The sequence below is a fragment of the Crinia signifera genome, chromosome 7 (assembly GCF_055691185.1).
Source record: "Crinia signifera chromosome 7, ASM5569118v1, whole genome shotgun sequence".
NCBI classification, from domain to species: Eukaryota; Metazoa; Chordata; class Amphibia; order Anura; family Myobatrachidae; genus Crinia; species Crinia signifera.
This window is the reverse complement of record NC_139223.1, coordinates 3,320,140-3,346,645: the sequence shown is the minus strand read 5'-3', so window position 1 is coordinate 3,346,645 and position 26,506 is coordinate 3,320,140. Positions and strand designations below refer to the sequence as shown.

Below are 26,506 nucleotides of genomic sequence, written 5' to 3'. Positions count from 1 at the left end.
TTTGATCTTCGGCATCGCAAGGAAAAAAATTGCGTCGGTCGGATCGCATGCGGCCAAAAAAACGCATGCGATGTGACCGACGCGATTACCGTGATTTCACATAGGGAACAATGTTAAATGGCCCACAGACCCCAAATACCCACCCTGAAGTGTGAAATGCCCCCCCCCCCCAATTGTTAACGCCACCCCACGATCAACGTCAACCCGAAGCGTGGCGAGCGGCGGCGATACGCGTCCTCCGACCTTTTCATACCCCCCACTATCCACGTCGGCGTGGAGTTGAGAATAGAAAGTGTGGCGAGCGCAGCGAGAACACGCTCCCGAAGCGCAGCGAGCCCCGCGAGGGGACACGGATTACTTAATATGTATTCCGCTTCCCCTCGCGGGGCTCGCTACGCTTGCCACGCTTCAGGCTCGTATTCTGCGTCCCCTCGCTGCGCTCGCCACACTTTCTATTCTCAACTCCACGCCGACGTGGATAGTGGGGGTATGAAAAGGTCGGAGGACGCGTACCGCTGCGCTCGCCATGCTTCGGGTTGACGTTGATCGTGGAGTGGCCTTAACAATTGGGGGGCCATTTCACACTTCAGGGTGGCTATTTGGGGTCTGTGGGCCATTTAATATTTTTACCTATGTAAAATCGGGTCAATTGGGCCATTTAACATTGTTCCCTAAAATCGGTAATCACGTCGATCGCATCGCATGTGTTTTTTGGCCGCATGCTATGCGACCGAAGCGATTTACATTTTACCATGCATTTCTATGTAAAATCGAAGCCATCGCATCGGTCGCATCGCATGCCATTATAATGGCATGCGATGTACATGCGATGCCCGCCGTTCTAGGAAACAAGTACCGATTCTTTACTTGCAGTATGACTTCACTTAATGTTTCACCTATATTTTTTTATTAAACCAAAGTTCCTAGGAGGGGGAACTCTTCATTCCCTTTTATGCACAGAAGCACTGCAGGGATGTGACTGATTTGTGCGTTGCTTCCCCGATCACGCTGCTCAGAAGCAGTTCTATTTGGAAAGTGCATTTTTAGCTGATTTATGGCAGGTTTTGCCATACAAAACTTGGTGAATTTCCGGTGTTCTCCTGGTGCCTATGGAAAGTGCTTCCCACTTTGGCTGATTATCTGTTGATTCTTACATGTGTGTTCAGATGTGATTTTCATTCATATTTGTGCAAACTCTGCCGGATTTTGTGCTTAGTATATTACCGGGGTTCATTTTACTGCCAAAAACACAAACCCGAATGAACTGGAATTTACCTGTAATTATCACGATGGGGAAATGTTACCGCAACAGGAAGTGGATTGTGCACGGTGGGAACAGAGCATTGTGTTTTCATAGTGAATTATTTACACTCTTGTTTGCATTGTATCAGATCCCCCCATTTCAGTTCACCCAGCACATACTTGTGGGCATGCCTACCCAGCCCTAGGCAAACTTGGCAAATGCAGCTTATAGAATGAGCCAGCAGAATGGGGATCGCCAGTGTGGGGAGCAGAGACAGTGGATGCTGCAGTGGGAAGTCCACCTTCCCTGGAGAATGGCTTCTGTGCATGCCCAACATCAGCAGCTCCTCCCATGGGCCTTTGCTGAGGCCAGCAAAATGAGCTTACACTGACTAAGGCCTGGTACACACCAGAACGATCCTGATTGTTAGTAGATTGTTAGCAGATTGTGTGATGCTCGCACGATCTGTTGGGTGCACACAATCTGCTAACGATCTGCATCCAATCTGATCCCAATCCGATCTGAGTCTGTATCCAGTTGAATGGATCTTTTACAGATCCTCACTGCAGCAGGTAGGATCTGTAAAACGACCAAACGACAGCGGGGACGCGCATCAGATTGGAATCGGATCGGAATTGGACCTAAACATGCCCAATCTACACACAATCTGCATCCAATCGGTCGGAATTGGATCCAGATTGATGGAATTGAGCCCTAATCGTTCTGGTGTGTACCCCCCCCTAACTCCCTGCAGCCAGCCCAGGCTTCAATATCTGCAGAGTCCAAGCTGGGTGAGTGCTGTGCAGGAAGGGGGGGGGGGGGGGGGGGGTAGATTGGTTTGTAATACATTGTGGTATATAAATGTAAGGGGCATTACTCTGTGGCATTATGTGTATAAAGACATTACTACCATGCAGCATTATGTGTATAAGGTACACTATTCTGTAGTGTAATGTGACTAAAGGACACTACTGTGTAGTGCAGTGTGAATGAGGAGCAATACTGTGTGTTGTAATGTGAATAAGGAGCAAAACATCATAGACGGAACTAGGGATGGTGCTATGGGGCACCAATCAAAAACTTTCCAAGGGAATCAAATTGGCTATGGCCAGCTCTGGGGGTGCGACCAAGTGCACATAGCATTGCACAGTGTTTGTGCCCCATGTAGGAAGTCTTTGCCTGAGAACCAGAGGGCACCAACTGACTGCACTTCTACTGCCCCTAAACCCGATCTCACTTTGTATGTGGAGACATATGGTGCCCAAAACATATAGCTAGACCCCCTCTAACTGGCCTGCACATAGATAAGATGGTGGCTTTGCTGATCAGTAGGCACTAGGGGGGGAATTTACTAAAGGAAATTTGTAAAAAAATAGGTGTATTTGTATCCAGAAAAACACTTCTTTTTGACATTTACTATCCCGAAAATACGGTAATTCGTAGTCGTATTGATGTGCTATCAATACGAATAGCCGTGTTTTCGGGATTGTAAATGTCAAAAAGAAGTGTATTTCTGGATACAAATACACCTATTTTTTTACAAATTTCATTTAGTAAATTTCCCCCTATACCTCAGGTGATGACAAATCTGCCCTTGGGTCACTTCTCTAATCACTAAATGACCTCTAATGCGTTTTACAATCAGTTAATAACAGTCTGTTTTGTCTCCCTGACAGTCTCTCACAGCTGGTGGTTGGGACGTCTCTGGATGTCAATGTAACGGTCTCTGTGAGCAATCAGGGGGAAGATTCATACAACACCCGTGTACTTATCCCCTTCCCCTCTGGTCTGTCTTATCGGAGGGTGTCCATTGTGGAGGTACTGGGGCGCTGTCTTATTGGGGTACTCTCCTAGGATTGAATGAGGCTAAAATTTGATTTATGTGTCTGTCTCGCAGAGTAACAAGCGAGTGACTGTGTCATGCTCAAGCGTGGAGGGTCAGAGAGTGTTGACCTGCGGAGTGAACAACCCACTACTGAGACCCAACACTACGGTAAGGAGAAAGAGACTGCTAGTCACCAGAGCTGTAGCAGTGGGCCCAAACAGGACCATAATGCTTTCACTAGACGGACTTCAAATAATATGGATTCATAAACTGTCACCGCACCGCGCACCTCACATAATCATGGACTATTAAAGGTGCTTTACTTAGACGGAAGTGGAGTGTGGTTTGGGTGGACCAGGAAGTGTGGTTTGGGGGAACTACGGGGGTGTGTGGTTTGGGTGGACCATGGGTGTGTGTGGTTTGGGTGGACCATGGGGGTGTGTGGTTTGGGTGGACCATGGGGGTGTGTGGTTTGGGTGGACCATGGGGGTGTGTGGTTTGGGTGGACCATGGGAGTGTGTGGTTTGGGTGGACCATGGGGGTGTGTGGTTTGGGTGGACCATGGGAGTGTGTGGTTTGGGTCTACCATGGGAGTGTGTGGTTTGGGTCTACCATGGGGGTGTGTAGTTTGGGTGGACCACAAAGTATGGTTTGGGTGGACTATGGGGGTGTGTGGTCAGGGTGGACCATGGGGGGTGTGGATTGCAAGGATCGTGGACCACAGGGTGTGGTTTGGGTGGACCAAGAAGTGTGGTTTGGTTGGACCAAGAAGTCTGGTTTGGGTGGATTATGGGTGTGTGTGCCTTGGGTGGACCATGGGGGGTCTTTTAGTCAAAGGTTAGGTAGAATCGGTGTGCACTATATGCCAAGGGTTCACAGGCAGAAAGGACCATGGGGGGGTTGGGTGGACCATAGGGGGGTGGTTTGGGTGGACCAAGAAGCGTGGTTTGGGTGGACCAAGAAGCGTGGTTTGGGTGGACCATGGGATGTAGTTTAAGTGGATCATGGACTGTGATTTGGTAGAACCATGGATTGTTGTTTGGTGGATCATGTGATGTTACCTATAGAGGGAAGAGCAGAATATTCTGTCCTTCCGCACCCTGCATCCTACTCTGTTCCGCGATCTGACTTTACAGAACCTCCATTCATTTCAACAAGAATCCCTCTCTAGTGATTTTCAGACTCAGTCCCCCAACCCCAGATTCTGGAGCCCTGAATAAAGGCACAAATAGCTTTTCGTTGCTGGTGCAGTGCTCTAGCACTGCACGTTCTGCGCTGAGTGATCTGAGTGATTCAGTATTGCTCAGAACACAGCTGCCATCACCCCGTGTGTGCGGGGCATACATGTACGGGGCCCCCGATAAGCAGAGAATCACACAGCTCAAGTAACGTTTTTTTATTGATTCAATATAAAGTAACATCCACTTCCCCCACCCAAGTACTTCATGAACATCATCAGTCACTGCCTAACCAGAGAGTGTTCCTGCTAGGCTGAATATATTCAGTATCATTATAAATGATAGCCATGATGGAACACTGGAACATTGGGATATCCTCCGGTCCAGACCGGGCACCAAGGAGTTAAATTCTTGAGTGCAGAGGGAGAGACCTCCCCTTCCCTGTATCCAGCCTGCCCCAGGTGTCTGTGCCTGCAGTGCCAGTGATACATATATGAACTGTCCATAACTAAAGCCTCCCGTGTTCCAGTTTCCAGCATCCACCACTCTCCCACTGCTGCCACAGCCGGGAACACCAGAGACCCGAGCCCTGACAATTCACATTGTGACAGAATGAAATCCAGTTAACCTTCCAGTAGACTGGGGTGGTGGGCACCCAATGTTCCATTATGGCTTCAGAAAAACGGATTTAACAGGTAAGACAAAAATCTCAGTTTTTCCTTCAACCAATGCTGGAACTCTGGAACATTAGGATATCCCAAAGCATTCCCTTTACGGACGGGAATGCTTCCCAGCTGTACTAAGGGGTGCCGGACGGGGTCCCGACAGTCGGGATCCCGACAGTCATTAACCCGACGTGGGGATCCCGACGGTTAAAACACAGACGGCCGGGTTCCCGACGGCTATTTTCCCTCGTGGGGGCATTGTTGCGCTGGCCACGCTGTCTGAGGCCAGGCAGTCGGGATCCCGACGTCGGGATAATGACTGTCGGGATCCCGACTGTCGGTGAGTCATGCCACACCCGTACTAAGGACACTACACCCAAAAGTCCTATAGGCAGAGGCGAAAGGGTCAAAACTGTAAAATTTGACAAAAGTATGGGCAGAGGACCATGCAACTGCACAACAAAGCTGCTCTGGGTAAAAAGTTAAAAAAGGAACTTTGTGGGAAAGCACCCACAAAACACAACGTGCAGAAGCCATAGCCAACGGAACCACCCTTTTCCATGTGAGCCAATGGATGGCCACTTCTGCAAATGGCTCAAATGAAGCCTTTGGTAAAACTTGAAGAGCTAAAGATACTGTAAATCCCAAGGATGAATTGGTGGGATAAAGGGTGACTGAAGGTGCAGAATCCCCTGTAGGAAGGTCTGAATAGCTGAAGGAGTGAGCCACCTGCCTCTGGAACAAAACAGAGAAAGCCGAGACATGCACCTTTAGAGAAGCCAAATGGAGGCCCGATTCCAGCCCTGATTAAAGGAATACTAGCATCCTTGACAATTAAGAACTAAAACGTGCAAGAGACCACGAGAAATTCTTGCGCCATACTCAATGATAGATTGGCATAGTAGAAGGCCTCTGGGCAGACATCATGATTTTGATGACCTGTTCTGAAAAACCCCTAGCTTCTAGGATGGACCAGTCAACTGCTGACTCGTCAAAGCTAGATGTTGAAGGTCTAGGTGAAGACACGGTCCCTGGGTTAACAGAGCGGGCCACAGAGGAAGACACCACTGGGGGTAACTGAAAGTCTGAGTATATCGGCATACTGTACTAGGCCATTTTGGGCCAGTCTGGAGCTACACGAATTGCGACCACCAACATCCATTGACAACTTGTGAAGAACCCTCTGTAGAAGCGCCACTGGTGGGAAGATATACACTATTTGAAATGGCCATGGCACTGAGAAAGCATCCACCAGAAATGCTGCAGGATCTCTGGTATGCGCCCTGTAGCAAGGAAGTTTGCAATTGTGGCGGGATGCAAACAGGTCAATCTGAGGCCAACCCCAGCGATGAACCAGCTGGTGAAAGACCTCAGGATGGAGGGACCACTCTACAGAGTGAATGTCCTGTCTGCACAGAAAATTGACCTCCCAATTGAGCAATCCTAGAATGTAGACTGCTGAGAGAGTCTGTAACAACCTTTTGGCCCAGCGCAGAATGTGAGCTACCTCTTGCATGGCTGCTGGGTTGCAGGTGCCTCCTTGAAGATTTATGTATGACCACCGCCATGGAGTTGTTCGATTGGACCTTCACTAGTTGGTTTTGAAGGAAGACCTTGGCCGGACAAAGTACTCTGTAAACGGCCCACAGCTCCAAAACATTGATGGGCAGACATTGCTCCTCCAGAGTCCAACGTCCCTGAAATGAATGGGACTTGACTACTGCCCCCAGCCCCTGAGGCTGGCATCTGTCATAAGGATCACCCAATCCTGAATAAGGAAGGGATGACCTCTGGTCAAATTGACCATGTGAAGCCACCATAATGAACAGGTCTCTCTGGATGCCATGAACCTCTGATTTGATGTGAAGAGGGAAGCTATTCCAGGTGCAGAGAAGCTGTAGCATTCTGGAGTGGAATTGTGTGTATTCCACCATGTCGAAGCAAGTCACTAGCTTTCCCAGAAGGCTCATGCAGAAAAGAATGGAGATTGTCCGATGTGTAAGAAACTGATGCACTAGGTCTTGCACCGATCTCACCTTTTTTTCAGGTAGAAACACCCAATGCAACCTGATGTCCAACAAGGCATGACATCAAGCTGGCCTTGCGCCAGTTTATCAACCAACCGTGGGCCTGTAGCAGCATCACAGTCTGGTCAAGATGACTCTAAAGTGAGGCCTGAGAATCTGCCATCAAGAGGAGATCATCTAGATAAGGGAGAATATGGATCCCCTGAAGCCTCAAGTGAGCTGCCATTAATGCCATGACCTTTGTAAATACCCGAGGTGCAGTTGAAAGTCCAAAAGGCAAGGCCTTGAACTGCAAGTGATCTCTCTGAATAGCAAATCTGAGGAATTGTTGATGGTCCTACCGAATAGGAATGTGAATGTATACATCGTTCACATCTAAGGAGACCATGTAATCCCCCTGCTCCAGGGCCAGCAGAATCGAACAAAAAGACTCCATCCTGAACTGAGGAATTCGAAGGTTCTGAAGATTGAGAATAGGACCAATGGACCCATCGGGCTTGGGGAGCAGAAAAAGGTTTGAATAAAACCTGATGCCCTGTTGATGAACAGGCACCTGCTCTATTACCCCCTAGGAGGTGAGAGAGCATGGCTCTGCAAAGAGTGGTAGTCCTCCCGACGTCTACAGGAAACCCTGTTGAAAAGAATTGTCTCGATGCGTGCCTCTGCAAATGATTTCCGATATCATCATCTTCCAGACATCAAAAAGAAGACGTCCGTCCACTGTGGAGGCAACCTGCTGGTGTTGCCCACCGTTGGGCTGCCTGCTTGTCTGCCTGTTTTCGAGCCGGACAGCAACTGGTCCATGCCAGACAGCCCCTGGATTTCTGAGGTTTCTTCATAGGCGCCAGGAAAAGAGAGGAGGGCTGCCCTGTTGTTTTTTCTTGTGGGTGAAAGGTGCTGCAGAGGTTAGGAGGGTAGGAAGGCTTTGTATGCGGCCATAGTGGCCACAATCTTGTCCAATTCAGGCCCAAATGACCTGTATATGGCAGGACTTCCAAAGCTTTTTTGGATTTGTTGTCCGCGCGCCATGAGCACAGCCAGAGGATACGCCGTGCAGCCACTGATGAGGCTGAAGCCTTCGAGGCAAAGGTTCCAGCATCCAAAACTGCTTCACCTAGATAGCTGTTAGCTTCTCTGATGTTATCCACGAAGACCACAATGTCTGAGTGACGAGCACCAGTTCGGAGCCCTCAGTCAAAGCAACCAACCAGCTAATTCTGGCCAATGACACCCATGCAGCCACAAACGTAGGTTGCAGGACCGCTCCTGATTTAATATAGATGACTTTCAAAAATTGTTCCAGCTTTCTATCCATGGGCTCTTTGAGAGACGTGACCTTAGGAATAGGGAGTGTGGTGGCTTTATCAAACTGGGCGACATGTGACAGAGTTTCCCAGCACTGTCTGTCATCCTCTAGCATTGGGTAGAAGGAAGAAAACCTCCTGGTTAGGAGAATTTTTTTGTTAGGGTGAGCCCAGGCCTCTTTAAAAATATCAATTGATAGGATGGTGGAAAAGTGCAAGGGTCCTTCTTTTTACGTTTGAAACAAGGAACCTGAGGAACAGGTAGAGGCTCTTCGTCGGAAATGTGGAAACAATCCCAGACCGCTTTAACGAAAGCGTCCACCCTAGCCAGTAACATATGATCCTCCGGTGGCCTTTCCCCTCTGAATCTGAGGATTTCTGAGGCCAGTCCTGTTCAGTGTCAGAAAAATCTTCAGACTGAGAGCCCTGGACAGACCATAACAAGCCCTGAACCCCTGCTGGGTTCACTTAGGAAACCTGGGGAGAAGCTGGATAATGTGGGGCTAGATAACCTGGAAGCAGCCAGATGAATAGCCAGCTCACACATAGAATGCACATGTAGGAATCAGTAGACTATTGGCCAATATGGGTGAATGTCCGGTTAGAGAACGCACATGTAGGAATCAGTAGACTATTGGCCAATATGGGTGAATGTCCGGTTAGAGAACGTACATGTAGGAATCAGTAGACTAGATGACAATACGGGTGAATGTCCGGTTAGAGAACGCACATGTAGGAATCAGTAGACTAGCTGACAATACGGGTGAATGTCTGGTTAGAGAACGCACATTTAGGAATCAGTAGACTAGCTGACAATATGGGAGAATGTCCGGTTAGAGAACGCACATGTAGGAATCAGTAGACTAGCTGACAATATGGGAGAATGTCCGGTTAGAGAACGCACATGTAGGAATCAGTAGACTAGCTGACAATATGGGTGAATGTCCGGTTAGAGCGCACATGTAGGAATCAGTAGACTAGCTGACAATATGGGTGAATGTCCGGTTAGAGAACGCACATGTAGGAATCAGTAGACTAGATGACAATACGGGTGAATGTCCGGTTAGAGAACGCACATGTAGGAATCAGTAGACTAGATGACAATACGGGTGAATGTCCGGTTAGAGAACGCACATGTAGGAATCAGTAGACTAGCTGACAATACGGGTGAATGTCCGGTTAGAGAACGCACATGTAGGAATCAGTAGACTAGATGACAATACGGGTGAATGTCCGGTTAGAGAACGCACATGTAGGAATCAGTAGACTAGCTGACAATACGGGTGAATGTCCGGTTAGAGAACGCACATGTAGGAATCAGTAGACTAGATGACAATACGGGTGAATGTCCGGTTAGAGAACGCACATGTAGGAATCAGTAGACTAGCTGACAATACGGGTGAATGTCCGGTTAGAGAACGCACATTTAGGAATCAGTAGACTAGCTGACAATATGGGAGAATGTCCGGTTAGAGAACGCACATTTAGGAATCAGTAGACTAGCTGACAATATGGGAGAATGTCCGGTTAGAGAACGCACATGTAGGAATCAGTAGACTAGCTGACAATATGGGTGAATGTCCGGTTAGAGCGCACATGTAGGAATCAGTAGACTAGCTGACAATATGGGTGAATGTCCGGTTAGAGAACACACATGTAGGAATCAGTAGACTAGCTGACAATATGGGTGAATGTCCGGTTAGAGAACACACATGTAGGAATCAGTAGACTAGCTGACAATATGGGTGAATGTCCGGTTAGAGAACACACATGTAGGAATCAGTAGACTAGCTGACAATATGGGTGAATGTCCGGTTAGAGAACACACATGTAGGAATCAGTAGACTAGCTGACAATATGGGTGAATGTCCGGTTAGAGAACACACATGTAGGAATCAGTAGACTAGCTGACAATATGGGTGAATGTCCGGTTAGAGAACACACATGTAGGAATCAGTAGACTAGCTGACAATATGAGTGAATGTCCGGTTACAGAACGCACATGTAGGAATCAGGAGACTATCGGACAATATGGGTGAATGTCCGGTTAGAGAACACACATGTAGGAATCAGTAGACTAGCTGACAATATGGGTGCATGTCCGGTTAGAGCGCACATGTAGGAATCAGTAGACCATCACCAGGACTCTCCACAAACCCCAGCACAACACGGACACGTACCAACATGTGCACCAGCAAACTCTGCCAATAATACATCAGGAGCTGAAACAAAGAAACAGGATCCAACAATACGGGGGACAAAAGATGTAGGGGTCCACCGTATTTTATAAGTGCCAAGCTCCACCAGTCAGTAAGATAATTCCGCAGAACATGTTTATGCCAGTCCCTGCGGTGGTGGAATGACCCCCTAATGGTAAACCCTGGCAGGGGGCCCTGGGGGAGTAGGGATCTGCCCAGTAAAGGGGTCTTCTCCTCCAGGCCACACATTGACCAGGGCTGAAGCTCGGGGCTGTCCCGGCCCCTAGTCACACAATGAGCCTTCCCCCATAACACCGATATTCTGTCTACTCCAGGTGGTCTTCATCATCAGTTTCCATGTAGCACCAAATGCTGAGCTGGGAGACAGACTGACTCTGACTGCTAATGTGACCAGGTGAGCAGCATTATACATGTAGTGCATCAGTCATTCCCGAGAGCGATGGACGTGGCTCAGCCACCACAACATATAGGGAAAGGCCCCAAATTGTGGCCTTCAGTATTGCTGAAAGCATGGTAACTTATTTATTCCTTCCCACAGTGATAATCGGGGAGCAATGACTGACCTGATGGTGTCCTCGTCCCACATAGCAGTGATGTACGCAATCGATGTGACCATCAGCAGGTGAGTCACAGACACAGGATATTGTCAGTCATCTGTTCCATGTACGTAGGATATCCTGCAGACATAGGGGATAGAGGACAGAGCGGAGTATAACAGCCATACTGCAGACATAGGGGATAGGAGGGAGAGAGGACAGAGCGGAGTAGGAGGGGGAGAGAGGACAGAGCGGAGTATAACAGCCATACTGCAGACATAGGGGATGGGAGGGGGAGAGAGGACAGAGCGGAGTATAACAGCCATACTGCAGACATAGGGGATGGGAGGGGGAGAGAGGACAGAGCGGAGTATAACAGCCATACTGCAGACATAGGGGATGGGAGGGGGAGAGAGGACAGAGCGGAGTATAACAGCCATACTGCAGACATAGGGGATGGGAGGGGGAGAGAGGACAGAGCGGAGTATAACAGCCATACTGCAGACATAGGGGATGGGAGGGGGAGAGAGGACAGAGCGGAGTATAACAGCCATACTGCAGACATAGGGGATGGGAGGGGGAGAGAGGACAGAGGGGAGTATAACAGCCGTACTGCAGACATAGGGGATGGGAGGGGGAGAGAGGACAGAGCGGAGTAGAACAGCCATACTGCAGACATAGGGGATGGGAGGGGGAGAGAGGACAGAGCGGAGTAGAACAGCCATACTGCAGACATAGGGGATGGGAGGGGGAGAGAGGACAGAGCGGAGTATAACAGCCATACTGCAGACATAGGGGATGGGAGGGGGAGAGAGGACAGAGCGGAGTATAACAGCCATACTGCAGACATAGGGGATAGGAGGGGGAGAGAGGACAGAGCGGAGTATAACAGCCATACTGCAGACATAGGGGATAGGAGGGGGAGAGAGGACAGAGCGGAGTATAACAGCCATACTGCAGACATAGGGGATGGGAGGGGGAGAGAGGACAGAGCGGAGTAGAACAGCCATACTGCAGACATAGGGGATGGGAGGGGGAGAGAGGACAGAGCGGAGTAGAACAGCCATACTGCAGACACAGGGGATGGGAGGGGGAGAGAGGACAGAGCGGAGTAGAACAGCCATACTGCAGACACAGGGGATGGGAGGGGGAGAGAGGACAGAGCGGAGTAGAACAGCCATACTGCAGACACAGGGGATGGGAGGGGGAGAGAGGACAGAGCGGAGTAGAACAGCCATACTGCAGACACAGGGGATGGGAGGGGGAGAGAGGACAGAGCGGAGTAGAACAGCCATACTGCAGACATAGGGGATGGGAGGGGGAGAGAGGACAGAGCGGAGTATAACAGCCATACTGCAGACACAGGGGATGGGAGGGGGAGAAAGGACAGAGCGGAGTAGAACAGCCATACTGCAGACATAGGGGATGGGAGGGGGAGAGAGGACAGAGCGGAGTAGAACAGCCATACTGCAGACATAGGGGATGGGAGGGGGAGAGAGGACAGAGCGGAGTATAACAGCCATACTGCAGACATAGGGGATGGGAGGGGGAGAGAGGACAGAGCGGAGTAGAACAGCCATACTGCAGACATAGGGGATGGGAGGGGGAGAGAGGACAGAGCGGAGTAGAACAGCCATACTGCAGACATAGGGGATGGGAGGGGGAGAGAGGACAGAGCGGAGTAGAACAGCCATACTGCAGACATAGGGGATGGGAGGGGGAGAGAGGAAAGAGCGGAGTAGAACAGCCATACTGCAGACATAGGGGATGGGAGGGGGAGAGAGGACAGAGCGGAGTAGAACAGCCATACTGCAGACATAGGGGATGGGAGGGGGAGAGAGGACAGAGCGGAGTAGAACAGCCATACTGCAGACATAGGGGATGGGAGGGGGAGAGAGGACAGAGCGGAGTATAACAGCCATACTGCAGACATAGGGGATGGGAGGGGGAGAGAGGACAGAGCGGAGTATAACAGCCATACTGCAGACATAGGGGATGGGAGGGGGAGAGAGGACAGAGCGGAGTATAACAGCCATACTGCAGACATAGGGGATAGGAGGGGGAGAGAGGACAGAGCGGAGTATAACAGCCATACTGCAGACATAGGGGATGGGAGGGGAAGAGAGGACAGAGCGGAGTAGAACAGCCATACTGCAGACATAGGGGATGGGAGGGGGAGAGAGGACAGAGCGGAGTAGAACAGCCATACTGCAGACACAGGGGATGGGAGGGGGAGAGAGGACAGAGCGGAGTAGAACAGCCATACTGCAGACACAGGGGATGGGAGGGGGAGAGAGGACAGAGCGGAGTAGAACAGCCATACTGCAGACATAGGGGATGGGAGGGGGAGAGAGGACAGAGCGGAGTAGAACAGCCATACTGCAGACACAGGGGATGGGAGGGGGAGAGAGGACAGAGCGGAGTAGAACAGCCATACTGCAGACACAGGGGATGGGAGGGGGAGAGAGGACAGAGCGGAGTAGAACAGCCATACTGCAGACACAGGGGATGGGAGGGGGAGAGAGGACAGAGCGGAGTAGAACAGCCATACTGCAGACACAGGGGATGGGAGGGGGAGAGAGGACAGAGCGGAGTAGAACAGCCATACTGCAGACTAACAGCCATACTGCAGACACAGGGGATGGGAGGGGGAGAGAGGACAGAGCGGAGTATAACAGCCATACTGCAGACACAGGGGATGGGAGGGGGAGAGAGGACAGAGCGGAGTATAACAGCCATACTGCAGACATAGGGGATGGGAGGGGGAGAGAGGACAGAGCGGAGTAGAACAGCCATACTGCAGACACAGGGGATGGGAGGGGGAGAGAGGACAGAGCGGAGTAGAACAGCCATACTGCAGACATAGGGGATGGGAGGGGGAGAGAGGACAGAGCGGAGTATAACAGCCATACTGCAGACATAGGGGATGGGAGGGGGAGAGAGGACAGAGCGGAGTATAACAGCCATACTGCAGACATAGGGGATGGGAGGGGAGAGAGGACAGAGCGGAGTATAACAGCCATACTGCAGACATAGGGGATGGGAGGGGAGAGAGGACAGAGCGGAGTATAACAGCCATACTGCAGACACAGGGGATGGGAGGGGGAGAGAGGACAGAGCGGAGTATAACAGCCATACTGCAGACATAGGGGATGGGAGAGAGGACAGAGCGGAGTATAACAGCCATACTGCAGACATAGGGGATGGGAGGGGGAGAGAGGACAGAGGGGAGTATAACAGCCATACTGCAGACATAGGGGATGGGAGAGAGGACAGAGCGGAGTATAACAGCCATACTGCAGACATAGGGGATGGGAGGGGGAGAGAGGACAGAGCGGAGTATAACAGCCATACTACAGACATAGGGGATGGGAGGGGGAGAGAGGACAGAGCGGAGTAGAACAGCCATACTGCAGACATAGGGGATGGGAGGGGAGAGAGGACAGAGCGGAGTATAACAGCCATACTGCAGACATAGGGGATGGGAGGGGGAGAGAGGACAGAGCGGAGTATAACAGCCATACTGCAGACATAGGGGATGGGAGGGGGAGAGAGGACAGAGCGGAGTATAACAGCCATACTGCAGACATAGGGGATGGGAGGGGGAGAGAGGACAGAGCGGAGTATAACAGCCATACTGCAGACATAGGGGATGGGAGGGGAGAGAGGACAGAGCGGAGTATAACAGCCATACTGCAGACATAGGGGATGGGAGGGGAGAGAGGACAGAGCGGAGTATAACAGCCATACTGCAGACACAGGGGATGGGAGGGGGAGAGAGGACAGAGCGGAGTATAACAGCCATACTGCAGACATAGGGGATGGGAGGGGGAGAGAGGACAGAGCGGAGTATAACAGCCATACTGCAGACATAGGGGATAGGAGGGGGAGAGAGGACAGAGCGGAGTATAACGGCCACACTGCAGACACAGGGGATGGGAGGGGGAGAGAGGACAGAGCGGAGTATAACAGCCATACTGCAGACATAGGGGATGGGAGGGGGAGAGAGGACAGAGCGGAGTATAACAGCCATACTGCAGACATAGGGGATGGGAGAGAGGACAGAGCGGAGTATAACAGCCATACTGCAGACATAGGGGATGGGAGGGGGAGAGAGGACAGAGGGGAGTATAACAGCCATACTGCAGACATAGGGGATGGGAGAGAGGACAGAGCGGAGTATAACAGCCATACTGCAGACATAGGGGATGGGAGAGGGAGAGAGGACAGAGCGGAGTATAACAGCCATACTACAGACATAGGGGATTGGAGGGGGAGAGAGGACAGAGCGGAGTATAACAGCCATACTGCAGACATAGGGGATAGGAGGGGGAGAGAGGACAGAGCGGAGTATAACAGCCATACTGCAGACATAGGGGATGGGAGGGGGAGAGAGGACAGAGCGGAGTATAACAGCCATACTGCAGACATAGGGGATGGGAGGGGGAGAGAGGACAGAGCGGAGTATAACAGCCATACTGCAGACATAGGGGATGGGAGGGGGAGAGAGGACAGAGCTGAGTATAACAGCCATACTGCAGACATAGGGGATGGGAGGGGGAGAGAGGACAGAGCGGAGTATAACAGCCATACTGCAGACATAGGGGATGGGAGGGGGAGAGAGGACAGAGCGGAGTATAACAGCCATACTGCAGACATAGGGGATGGGAGGGGGAGAGAGGACAGAGCGGAGTATAACAGCCATACTGCAGACATAGGGGATAGGAGGGGGAGAGAGGACAGAGCGGAGTATAACAGCCATACTGCAGACATAGGGGATGGGAGGGGGAGAGAGGACAGAGCGGAGTATAACAGCCATACTGCAGACATAGGGGATGGGAGGGGGAGAGAGGACAGAGCGGAGTATAACAGCCATACTGCAGACATAGGGGATAGGAGGGGGAGAGAGGACAGAGCGGAGTATAACAGCCATACTGCAGACATAGGGGATGGGAGGGGGAGAGAGGACAGAGCGGAGTATAACAGCCATACTGCAGACATAGGGGATGGGAGGGGGAGAGAGGACAGAGCGGAGTATAACAGCCATACTGCAGACATAGGGGATGGGAGGGGGAGAGAGGACAGAGCGGAGTATAACAGCCATACTGCAGACATAGGGGATGGGAGGGGGAGAGAGGACAGAGCGGAGTATAACAGCCATACTGCAGACATAGGGGATGGGAGGGGGAGAGAGGACAGAGCGGAGTATAACAGCCATACTGCAGACATAGGGGATGGGAGGGGGAGAGAGGACAGAGCGGAGTATAACAGCCATACTGCAGACATAGGGGATGGGAGGGGGAGAGAGGACAGAGCGGAGTATAACAGCCATACTGCAGACATAGGGGATGGGAGGGGGAGAGAGGACAGAGCGGAGTATAACAGCCATACTGCAGACATAGGGGATGGGAGAGAGGACAGAGCGGAGTATAACAGCCATACTGCAGACATAGGGGATGGGAGGGGGAGAGAGGACAGAGCGGAGTATAACAGCCATACTGCAGACATAGGGGATGGGAGGGGGAGAGAGGACAGAGCGGAGTATAACAGCCATACTGCAGACATAGGGGATGGGAGGGGGAGAGAGGACAGAGCGGAGTATAACAGCCATACTGCAGACATAGGGGATGGGAGGGGGAGAGAGGACAGAGCGGAGTATAACAGCCATACTGCAGACATAGGGGATGGGAGGGGAGAGAGGACAGAGCGGAGTATAACAGCCATACTGCAGACATAGGGGATGGGAGGGGAGAGAGGACAGAGCGGAGTATAACAGCCATACTGCAGACACAGGGGATGGGAGGGGGAGAGAGGACAGAGCGGAGTATAACAGCCATACTGCAGACATAGGGGATGGGAGGGGGAGAGAGGACAGAGCGGAGTATAACAGCCATACTGCAGACATAGGGGATAGGAGGGGGAGAGAGGACAGAGCGGAGTATAACGGCCACACTGCAGACACAGGGGATGGGAGGGGGAGAGAGGACAGAGCGGAGTATAACAGCCATACTGCAGACATAGGGGATGGGAGGGGGAGAGAGGACAGAGCGGAGTATAACAGCCATACTGCAGACATAGGGGATGGGAGGGGGAGAGAGGACAGAGCGGAGTATAACAGCCATACTGCAGACATAGGGGATGGGAGAGAGGACAGAGCGGAGTATAACAGCCATACTGCAGACATAGGGGATGGGAGGGGGAGAGAGGACAGAGGGGAGTATAGCAGCCATACTGCAGACATAGGGGATGGGAGAGAGGACAGAGCGGAGTATAACAGCCATACTGCAGACATAGGGGATGGGAGGGGGAGAGAGGACAGAGCGGAGTATAACAGCCATACTACAGACATAGGGGATTGGAGGGGGAGAGAGGACAGAGCGGAGTATAACAGCCATACTGCAGACATAGGGGATAGGAGGGGGAGAGAGGACAGAGCGGAGTATAACAGCCATACTGCAGACATAGGGGATGGGAGGGGGAGAGAGGACAGAGCGGAGTATAACAGCCATACTGCAGACATAGGGGATGGGAGGGGGAGAGAGGACAGAGCGGAGTATAACAGCCATACTGCAGACATAGGGGATGGGAGGGGGAGAGAGGACAGAGCGGAGTATAACAGCCATACTGCAGACATAGGGGATGGGAGGGGGAGAGAGGACAGAGCGGAGTATAACAGCCATACTGCAGACATAGGGGATGGGAGGGGGAGAGAGGACAGAGCGGAGTATAACAGCCATACTGCAGACATAGGGGATGGGAGGGGGAGAGAGGACAGAGCGGAGTATAACAGCCATACTGCAGACATAGGGGATAGGAGGGGGAGAGAGGACAGAGCGGAGTATAACAGCCATACTGCAGACATAGGGGATGGGAGGGGGAGAGAGGACAGAGCGGAGTATAACAGCCATACTGCAGACATAGGGGATGGGAGGGGGAGAGAGGACAGAGCGGAGTATAACAGCCATACTGCAGACATAGGGGATAGGAGGGGGAGAGAGGACAGAGCGGAGTATAACAGCCATACTGCAGACATAGGGGATGGGAGGGGGAGAGAGGACAGAGCGGAGTATAACAGCCATACTGCAGACATAGGGGATGGGAGGGGGAGAGAGGACAGAGCGGAGTATAACAGCCATACTGCAGACATAGGGGATGGGAGGGGGAGAGAGGACAGAGCGGAGTATAACAGCCATACTGCAGACATAGGGGATGGGAGGGGGAGAGAGGACAGAGCGGAGTATAACAGCCATACTGCAGACATAGGGGATGGGAGGGGGAGAGAGGACAGAGCGGAGTATAACAGCCATACTGCAGACATAGGGGATGGGAGGGGGAGAGAGGACAGAGCGGAGTATAACAGCCATACTGCAGACATAGGGGATGGGAGAGAGGACAGAGCGGAGTATAACAGCCATACTGCAGACATAGGGGATGGGAGGGGGAGAGAGGACAGAGCGGAGTATAACAGCCATACTGCAGACATAGGGGATGGGAGAGAGGACAGAGCGGAGTATAACAGCCATACTGCAGACATAGGGGATGGGAGGGGGAGAGAGGACAGAGCGGAGTATAACAGCCATACTGCAGACATAGGGGATGGGAGGGGGAGAGAGGACAGAGCGGAGTATAACAGCCATACTGCAGACATAGGGGATGGGAGGGGAGAGGACAGAGCGGAGTATAACAGCCATACTGCAGACATAGGGGATGGGAGGGGAGAGAGGACAGAGCGGAGTATAACAGCCATACTGCAGACATAGGGGGTGGGAGGGGGAGAGAGGACAGAGCGGAGTATAACAGCCATACTGCAGACATAGGGGATGGGAGGGGGAGAGAGGACAGAGCGGAGTATAACAGCCATACTGCAGACATAGGGGATGGGAGGGGGAGAGAGGACAGAGCGGAGTATAACAGCCATACTGCAGACATAGGGGATGGGAGGGGGAGAGAGGACAGAGCGGAGTATAACAGCCATACTGCAGACATAGGGGATGGGAGGGGGAGAGAGGACAGAGCGGAGTATAACAGCCATACTGCAGACATAGGGGATAGGAGGGGAAGAGAGGACAGAGCGGAGTATAACAGCCATACTGCAGACATAGGGGATGGGAGGGGGAGAGAGGACAGAGCGGAGTATAACAGCCATACTGCAGACATAGGGGATGGGAGGGGGAGAGAGGACAGAGCGGAGTATAACAGCCATACTGCAGACATAGGGGATGGGAGGGGGAGAGAGGACAGAGCGGAGTATAACAGCCATACTGCAGACATAGGGGATGGGAGGGGGAGAGAGGACAGAGCGGAGTATAACAGCCATACTGCAGACATAGGGGATGGGAGGGAGAGAGGACAGAGCGGCGTATAACAGCCATACTGCAGACATAGGGGATGGGAGGGGGAGAGAGGACAGAGCGGAAAATAACATCCATAGTTCATACATAGGGGATGGGAGGGGGAGAGAGGACAGAGCGGAGTAGGTGATATGGGATCAGGTCTCGGGATGTAGAATATTGGGGGCAGGTAGAGGAGGATGGGATGTCAGGTGGACAGAGGACCTGTTGGGTGTAGGGACAATGTAATGGGGTATGGTTACAATGTTTCAGTGATAATGGGTGTCAGTCACATACAGTGAGAGATGAGGGGTTAATAGAGAGGTACAGGCATGAGACATATGATATGAGAGTGTCCTCTCTATTAGAGCGCTCTTACGTGTACACTGCATTTACCCGTACTCACTGTTACAGCCTAGAAGAGTCCAGCAAATACCACAACTATTCCTCCAGTGACGCCAGTGTGCAACATGTGTACAGGGTAAGAACATGTGTGTACAAAGTAAAAACATACGTGTAAAGGTGCCCATACACGCTGCAAGAATCACCTGCATTATGGGATAGATCCACGGGATGCGTTTGCATGCAATGTGCATGGGACACACATACATGTGACAGGCCAGCGTCATGTTCTAGGTGACATACAAACATACATGTGACAGACCAGCGTCATGTTCTAGGTGACATACACAAATACATGTGACAGACCAGCATCATGTTCTAGGTGACATACAAACATACATGTGACAGCCCAGCATCATGTTCTTGGTGACCTACAAACATACATGTCACAGACCAGCGTCATGTTCTAGGTGACATACATACATACATACATGTGACAGACTAGCATCATGTTTTAGGTGACATACAAACATACATGTGACAGACCAGCGTCATGTTCTAGGTAACATACATGTGACAGCCCAGCATCATGTTCTTGGTGACATACACACATACATGTGACAGACCAGCGTCATGTTCTAGGTAACATACACACAAACATGTGACAGACCAGCATCATGTTCTAGGTGACATACACACATACATGTGACAGACCAGCGTCATGTTCTAGGTGACATACACACATACATGTGACAGACCAGCGTCATGTTCTAGGTAACATACACACATACATGTGACAGACCAGCGTCATGTTCTAGGTAACATACACACAAACATGTGACAGACCAGCGTCATGTTCTAGGTGACATACACACATACATGTGACAGACCAGCGTCATGTTCTAGGTGACATACACACATACATGTGACAGACCAGCGTCATGTTCTAGGTGACATACAAACATACATGTGACAGCCCAGCATCATTTTTTTGGTGACCTACAAACATACATGTCACAGACCAGCGTCATGTTCTAGGTGACATACACACATACATGTGACAGACTAGCATCATGTTTTAGGTGACATACAAACATACATGTGACAGACCAGCGTCATGTTCTAGGTAACATACATGTGACAGCCCAGCATCATGTTCTTGGTGACCTACAAACATACATGTGACAGACCAGCGTCATGTTCTAGGTAACATACACACATACATGTGACAGACCAGCGTCATGTTCTAGGTGACATACACACATACATGTGACAGACCAGCGTCATGTTCACGCCGAGTGCCAGATTAAGGTCTAAATGGGCCTGGAGCTGAAAATTATTAAAGGCCTATTATGTGCAATAATAAGGGTTGTGGCCAGCACCTAATAATGTGGGGGGCGTGACCAGTGTTCTGGTTGGGTGTGTCTCTATTTGTGTAAATACTTTAAACTAATTATATATGCCTGGAAAAGGCAGGGGGCTGGCATAGGAAAAATGCAAAGGGTTTAGTATAGGGTGAGAAATGGCAAAGAGGTTGGCATATGCAACGGCCTGGCACAGAAAAGAGGGTAAATATAATATACTTACCTTCCATCGGCCAGACTTTGGTCTTCAGTGCCGACTGTTAGGGCCAGCTGAGGCAGAACCGGACCTGTCCTCTAAACTCTGTTGCCCCGGTCTGATGTTAGCGAATACGTGCAGTGCTAGTCTTCTCCTGTAGCCGCCCTGGCTGTAAGGGTGAATTAGGCCCGCCCAGACTCCATTGCAGTCAGGTCTTACGAGGGACAGCCCGGGCGCAAAAGAAAAACTAAACAAGGACAGGACAGGCCGGAATCCACCTGGAGTGGCCCAGATGGGAGGTTATCCACCAGGGGTGACTATGTATACCGGTGGACACCACTAAACAGATATGACCCTTAGTGGTATACAATGCAACAATGTGCAGCTGTGATATAACAATGTGGTGTGATATACAAAAATATGAACGCAACAATGCGCATGAATGGAATAATAAACAATACTGGCGCAACAATGCACAGTAGTGTAATAATAAAAATACTGGCAGAAAGAAGGAACTGCAGGGTAACCCCTGACTTATCTGGGAGATGACGGGAACCACAGATGACATCCTCCTAACTGCAGTGTAACTGCAGGAACCAGCTGACACAGGAGCTTCTGCAGGGAGCCAGGGAACAGGGACCAGAAGAGACCAGGCAAGGAATGGCCGCACTGACAGGCAGACTCTGGAGACCAAGAACACACCACCAACTTTAGCAAACGCAGGGTTAGGAACCAGGAACACCACCAAGCTGACAAGCAGGACAAGGAGCTCTGAGCTCAAGGCTATGACTGGCAGGGTTGCACAGGTGAGGATGCCTTATCAAGGCCTCAGGCAATTAGAGCAGCTGTGAACTCCAGCCTAGCAGGGCTTAATGAAAACACACTTGTGCATAATTGATGCACAGAGGAGTGGACTGAAATGGCACAGACTCACCACTGGAGGCCACCAGAGAGTCGATACCAACACAGGCTGAAATCATCCCATGACAGGCAAGACAGATAGGAGTCATAGGTGACCATGTATCGCCATCACTGAGAGCATCGGATGATATATTTGCACACTCCCCTCATACATAGTGTCCAAAATCTGGGTTAGCACACATAAGGCTCCACATTTATTAAGAAAAGTGCTGGTGCAGAGTTTAATGCATATATATATATATATTACAAATTCTGACACTCACAGGATGCAGGGAGATATATTGGCAGGTGCCCTCCAAAGGTGCACCCCCAGGATGCCAATGTCCTAAGATACTTGCGGGATGAGGCGTCACTCCAGTCATAAAAAAAATACTAAAAGAAGAAAATACCAGTAGGCGCCTTATGCACACACATATAACAATTTATTAAATTAGCATAACATACATACGTGTTTATTTTGATTCTTATAATTCTTTTAGTACTCTATTTTATTATTATTTTTTGGTAGTATCTATATGTCTATGACAATCTAAATTTACATATATATACATGTGCCAATGCAAAATGCCGATTTTGTGCATCAAATAGCTATGTCAAAAGGTTTAATAATGCCTCCAGCTGACTCACAATGTGAGACATGGTAATGAAACTGCCAGCAGTGAAGCTATTTAAAATCAATCACATACACCTGTGCAAAAACATCCAGCAAGGTATAAAACCTGCTCACCAGGCTGAATGCTCTATCCTCAATTGAAAAAGCTGCCGTAGTGCGGCGAAACGCGTCTTGAATAGGAGTGCTGTTGCTACTTTTGAACCAGTGGACCCGGAGCAATCTCATACTTTGAGCTCCAAGACAACCAGCTTACTACGGTCCCCGCCACCATCACAGAAGCGCAACAGTGGTGTGTCACTGGAGACGCCATACAGCCAACACATCATCTCACGGCATCCAGCCGGTACGCTCATAGCAGAGCGCGCGAGACCCAGACCCAAGCAGCCTCAGTCGGTAACGGTGTCCAGCGGCCTGCACTTGGCTGTCTGGCCGGTGCGGCTGCTCTGCAAACCATCTGACACCGTCAAACGTGGGGCAGTTTGGTGTACTCGTTCCCCGGAATTGGGATCCGCTGCAAATTCTTTGCCTGCAATTGTCATCTGTGGCTGTCGTCTCCATCGACACAGAAGTGTCGACTTCATCGGCTATACTTATTCTTTGCTTGTTACCACAAAGCCATTTTATAAAAACCTTCGCTGTGGATTACAAAAATACTGTTGGGAGATCTTACAAGTGATATCTACTCCCACAGAACGCCGGCATTTTATCCTTCAATTTTTGGGACACTAGTACCTGGCATCATATGCGCATATGATCGAATCCTACTGGGACTTGGTAAATATATATTCATCAAACCCATCGCTATTTGCACATGTTTTTTACCTTTTTTATATTCATTAATATTGTTATATGTATTGATTTTGTGTCCAATTAGTCTAATTAATTAATTTTTTGTATGTTATGCTAATTTAATAAATTGTTATATGTGTGTGCATAAGGCGCCTACTGGTATTTTCTTCTTTTATTAATTTCTGTTGGGGGCGGCAACCCCCTCCCAGAGGGCAGCCACTTGCACACAGCACTTTAACCTTGACCCGCAGCGCTCAAAGTATACTTTTTTCTTTGATAAAAAAAATACTGAAAACATGGTAGATAACATTTCAGCACCTTTTTATGTGGTCATCTAAGTTTACCACACCATATACCCCTTATACAAATCATGCAACACAATAGTAACCCCTTATACTGTACTTGCCTCTTACACATTATGCCACATGGAATGAGACAAAATTCACACCGACTAAGCAAAAATTCCCACTATGGCACACTGATTGAGTCAAAATTCAGGTTATGCCACACAGATTAAGGCAAAATTAACATTTTGCAAAACGGATTGAGCTAAAATTCAGAATATGCTCAACAAACAGGGACATTAAAAATGTACACCATAATGCCCATTACATGTTAAGCCACACACCATAATGTCCTTTACGTATTATGCCAAGCAACATTATATCTATTAAAAATGGTGCTACATAAGTACTGCTTACCTACGTGCTCATTGCCAGGGGTTCCATGCTCATTGCCAGGGGTTCCATGCTCATTGCCAAGGAGAATACATGCTTGTGGTTACTGAGGGACAGCCTCCACAGGGCAGAAGTGACAGTCATTGACAGCCGGGCAGAGAGCAGGGGGCTGCCCGGCTGTATTCAGAGCACTGCAGGTCCTGGCTATTTCAAATAATACCCCCTTCACACCAGAAAATGCAGGGATTTACCAGGGAATATTGTCCCAGGATCATGCAGGGACATTCCCGGGTTGGCCCCTTTTACACCAGCCTAGTCCATGCATTTTCTGGTGAGAAAGGGAGAGAAACCCCCCTTCTTTAAATGGCTATATAGTTTAACCGGCTATATCTTCGGAACCAACTGACCCATTTACAGTACATGAGACCAGTACATATTGAAGAACTTTTGAGTGGGCTTCGAATGTTTGTGGTCCCATGAAACTGGGCTGTTTGGTTTCAGAGTAATCTGCCCTCAAAGAACATGAACAGTCATGAAATTACATTTCAGAAATAAAAAAATAGTTTTAGCCTCAATATCTCTGGAACCAATTAACCCATATGGACCAGCCTGGTATCAGATTGAAGGCCCAGCGATTTGGGTTTGAATGAGATCAGCTGGGCAGCTGTGGGAACTGGGTGGGGGACGGAATTAGCGTGTCCCATGTAAACCTATGGGGAAAATGTTCCAAATTTGCCCGCAGTTATCTCCAGTTCCCAGGGGGCTAGCGATGCGGGGCTGGGCTCCTTGGAAAGCCCCATCCCTCAGCTACAAAAGTAAGCAAAGAGTGTTTGGAGAGTGGGCCTGAAGCTACAGATTCATCAGTCCCATTGTTAATCCAGCCCTGGTCCCGCCCCCCACATTAGTGAGAGTCTGACAGCAAAGATACACAAAAAGATGGGTTTATCGGAGAGCGCTGGACTTATACAGCAATTATACAGCAATCATTCAAATCTTATTGATCACACTTTATATGACAAATCCTTGTCCCCTTCCAGAATGACACGAGAAATTCACAGCAGCCCCTTGTGTGTGTGTTGCCTGGCACTCTCCTAGTTGCTGTGTCACAGCAGACCCTTGTGTGTGTGTTGCCTGGCACTCTCCTAATTGCTGTGTCACAGCAGACCCTTGTGTGTGTGTTGCCTGGCACTCTCCTAGTTGCTGTGTCACAGCAGCCCCTTGTGTGAGCTTTGCTTTATTTCTTGTTTGAAAATTTGAAAAGTGTTGCGAGTACCTCCAACAATCTACAAGATATATCTCCCAATTCCTGGGATCGAGGGCACCGCAACCGGATGATACAACTAGGAGAGTGCCAGGCAACACACACACAGGGGCGTCAACAGCAGTGTAGACCCCTGGGCATAGCAATGTATTGGGGCCCCTACTGATCCTCCAGCGGTAGGGGTGGGGGAAGCTTTGATGTCCCGCAGGTGGTAAGGGGGCTGAATGAAGGGGCCCTGATACATAACTTCCAGGGTGGTAGAGGATGTTTAATATGCAGAGGAGGGGTGTATAGTGGAGGGGGCTTATTATTCATAATTTTCTGGTGGGAGGACAGCTTGCTTGACTACAGATATCTCCAGTTCCCGGAAATAGATTTCTTAGATTTTAATGGAATTATAAACTAGAGAATTCCACCTACTAAATGGTACTGGGGACTAGGGGATCAGAGTTCAGGAGGCAGAGCAATCTGCCAACGAGTATATAAAACTACATACCAGGTGTGTGGAGCTGGAGCAGTAACCAGCTGCTGGAAGGCTGATATCTCTGGTAGTGGTCAAGGTAGAGACAAGCTACTAGTGTCCATCAAAGGGGGAGAGTCCCAGCTTTTGGAATATAACCTCAGAAAAACTCTAAGTGAGACAGAAAATGAAATATCTGACTGGGAAAAGTAATTAACAGGCTTGGATGGGGACCACTGCTTTGAAGTCAGATATCTCCGGTTCCCAAGGTCCGATTTAAAAAAATCTTGTACTCATGGAAAGAGGGGACCCTCAGCTTTCAGCCTAGGGCCCTTAGACTCCTGGGGGGTTTCTGGGTACTCGGAACCCCCCCTGCGTGCGCTACTGAATATATATATATATATATATATATATATATATATATATATATATATATAGATTTGAGATGTCATGTCAGGCCTTTTATCATAAGGTGCAGTTATATATAGAGAGAGAGAGATATACATGAGATAGATAGGTAGTCTCTTTGCATTGATAACATGTTCCTCGGTCAGAC

General features: G+C 49.9%; 1 protein-coding gene across 1 annotated transcript in view; it reads left to right on the top strand.

Annotated features, from left to right (window-relative positions):
* The window catches only part of LOC146020606 (integrin alpha-M-like), a 184,906-nt gene that overhangs the window by 143,708 nt on the left and 14,692 nt on the right, over window positions 1-26,506 (top strand). Inside the window, exons 21-25 of the mRNA XM_083153855.1 lie at window positions 2,920-3,061; window positions 3,141-3,236; window positions 10,776-10,855; window positions 11,000-11,083; window positions 19,742-19,808. Coding sequence (XP_083009981.1) covers window positions 2,920-3,061; window positions 3,141-3,236; window positions 10,776-10,855; window positions 11,000-11,083; window positions 19,742-19,808 — 469 coding nt within the window. The remainder of the gene's footprint in view (window positions 1-2,919; window positions 3,062-3,140; window positions 3,237-10,775; window positions 10,856-10,999; window positions 11,084-19,741; window positions 19,809-26,506) is intronic.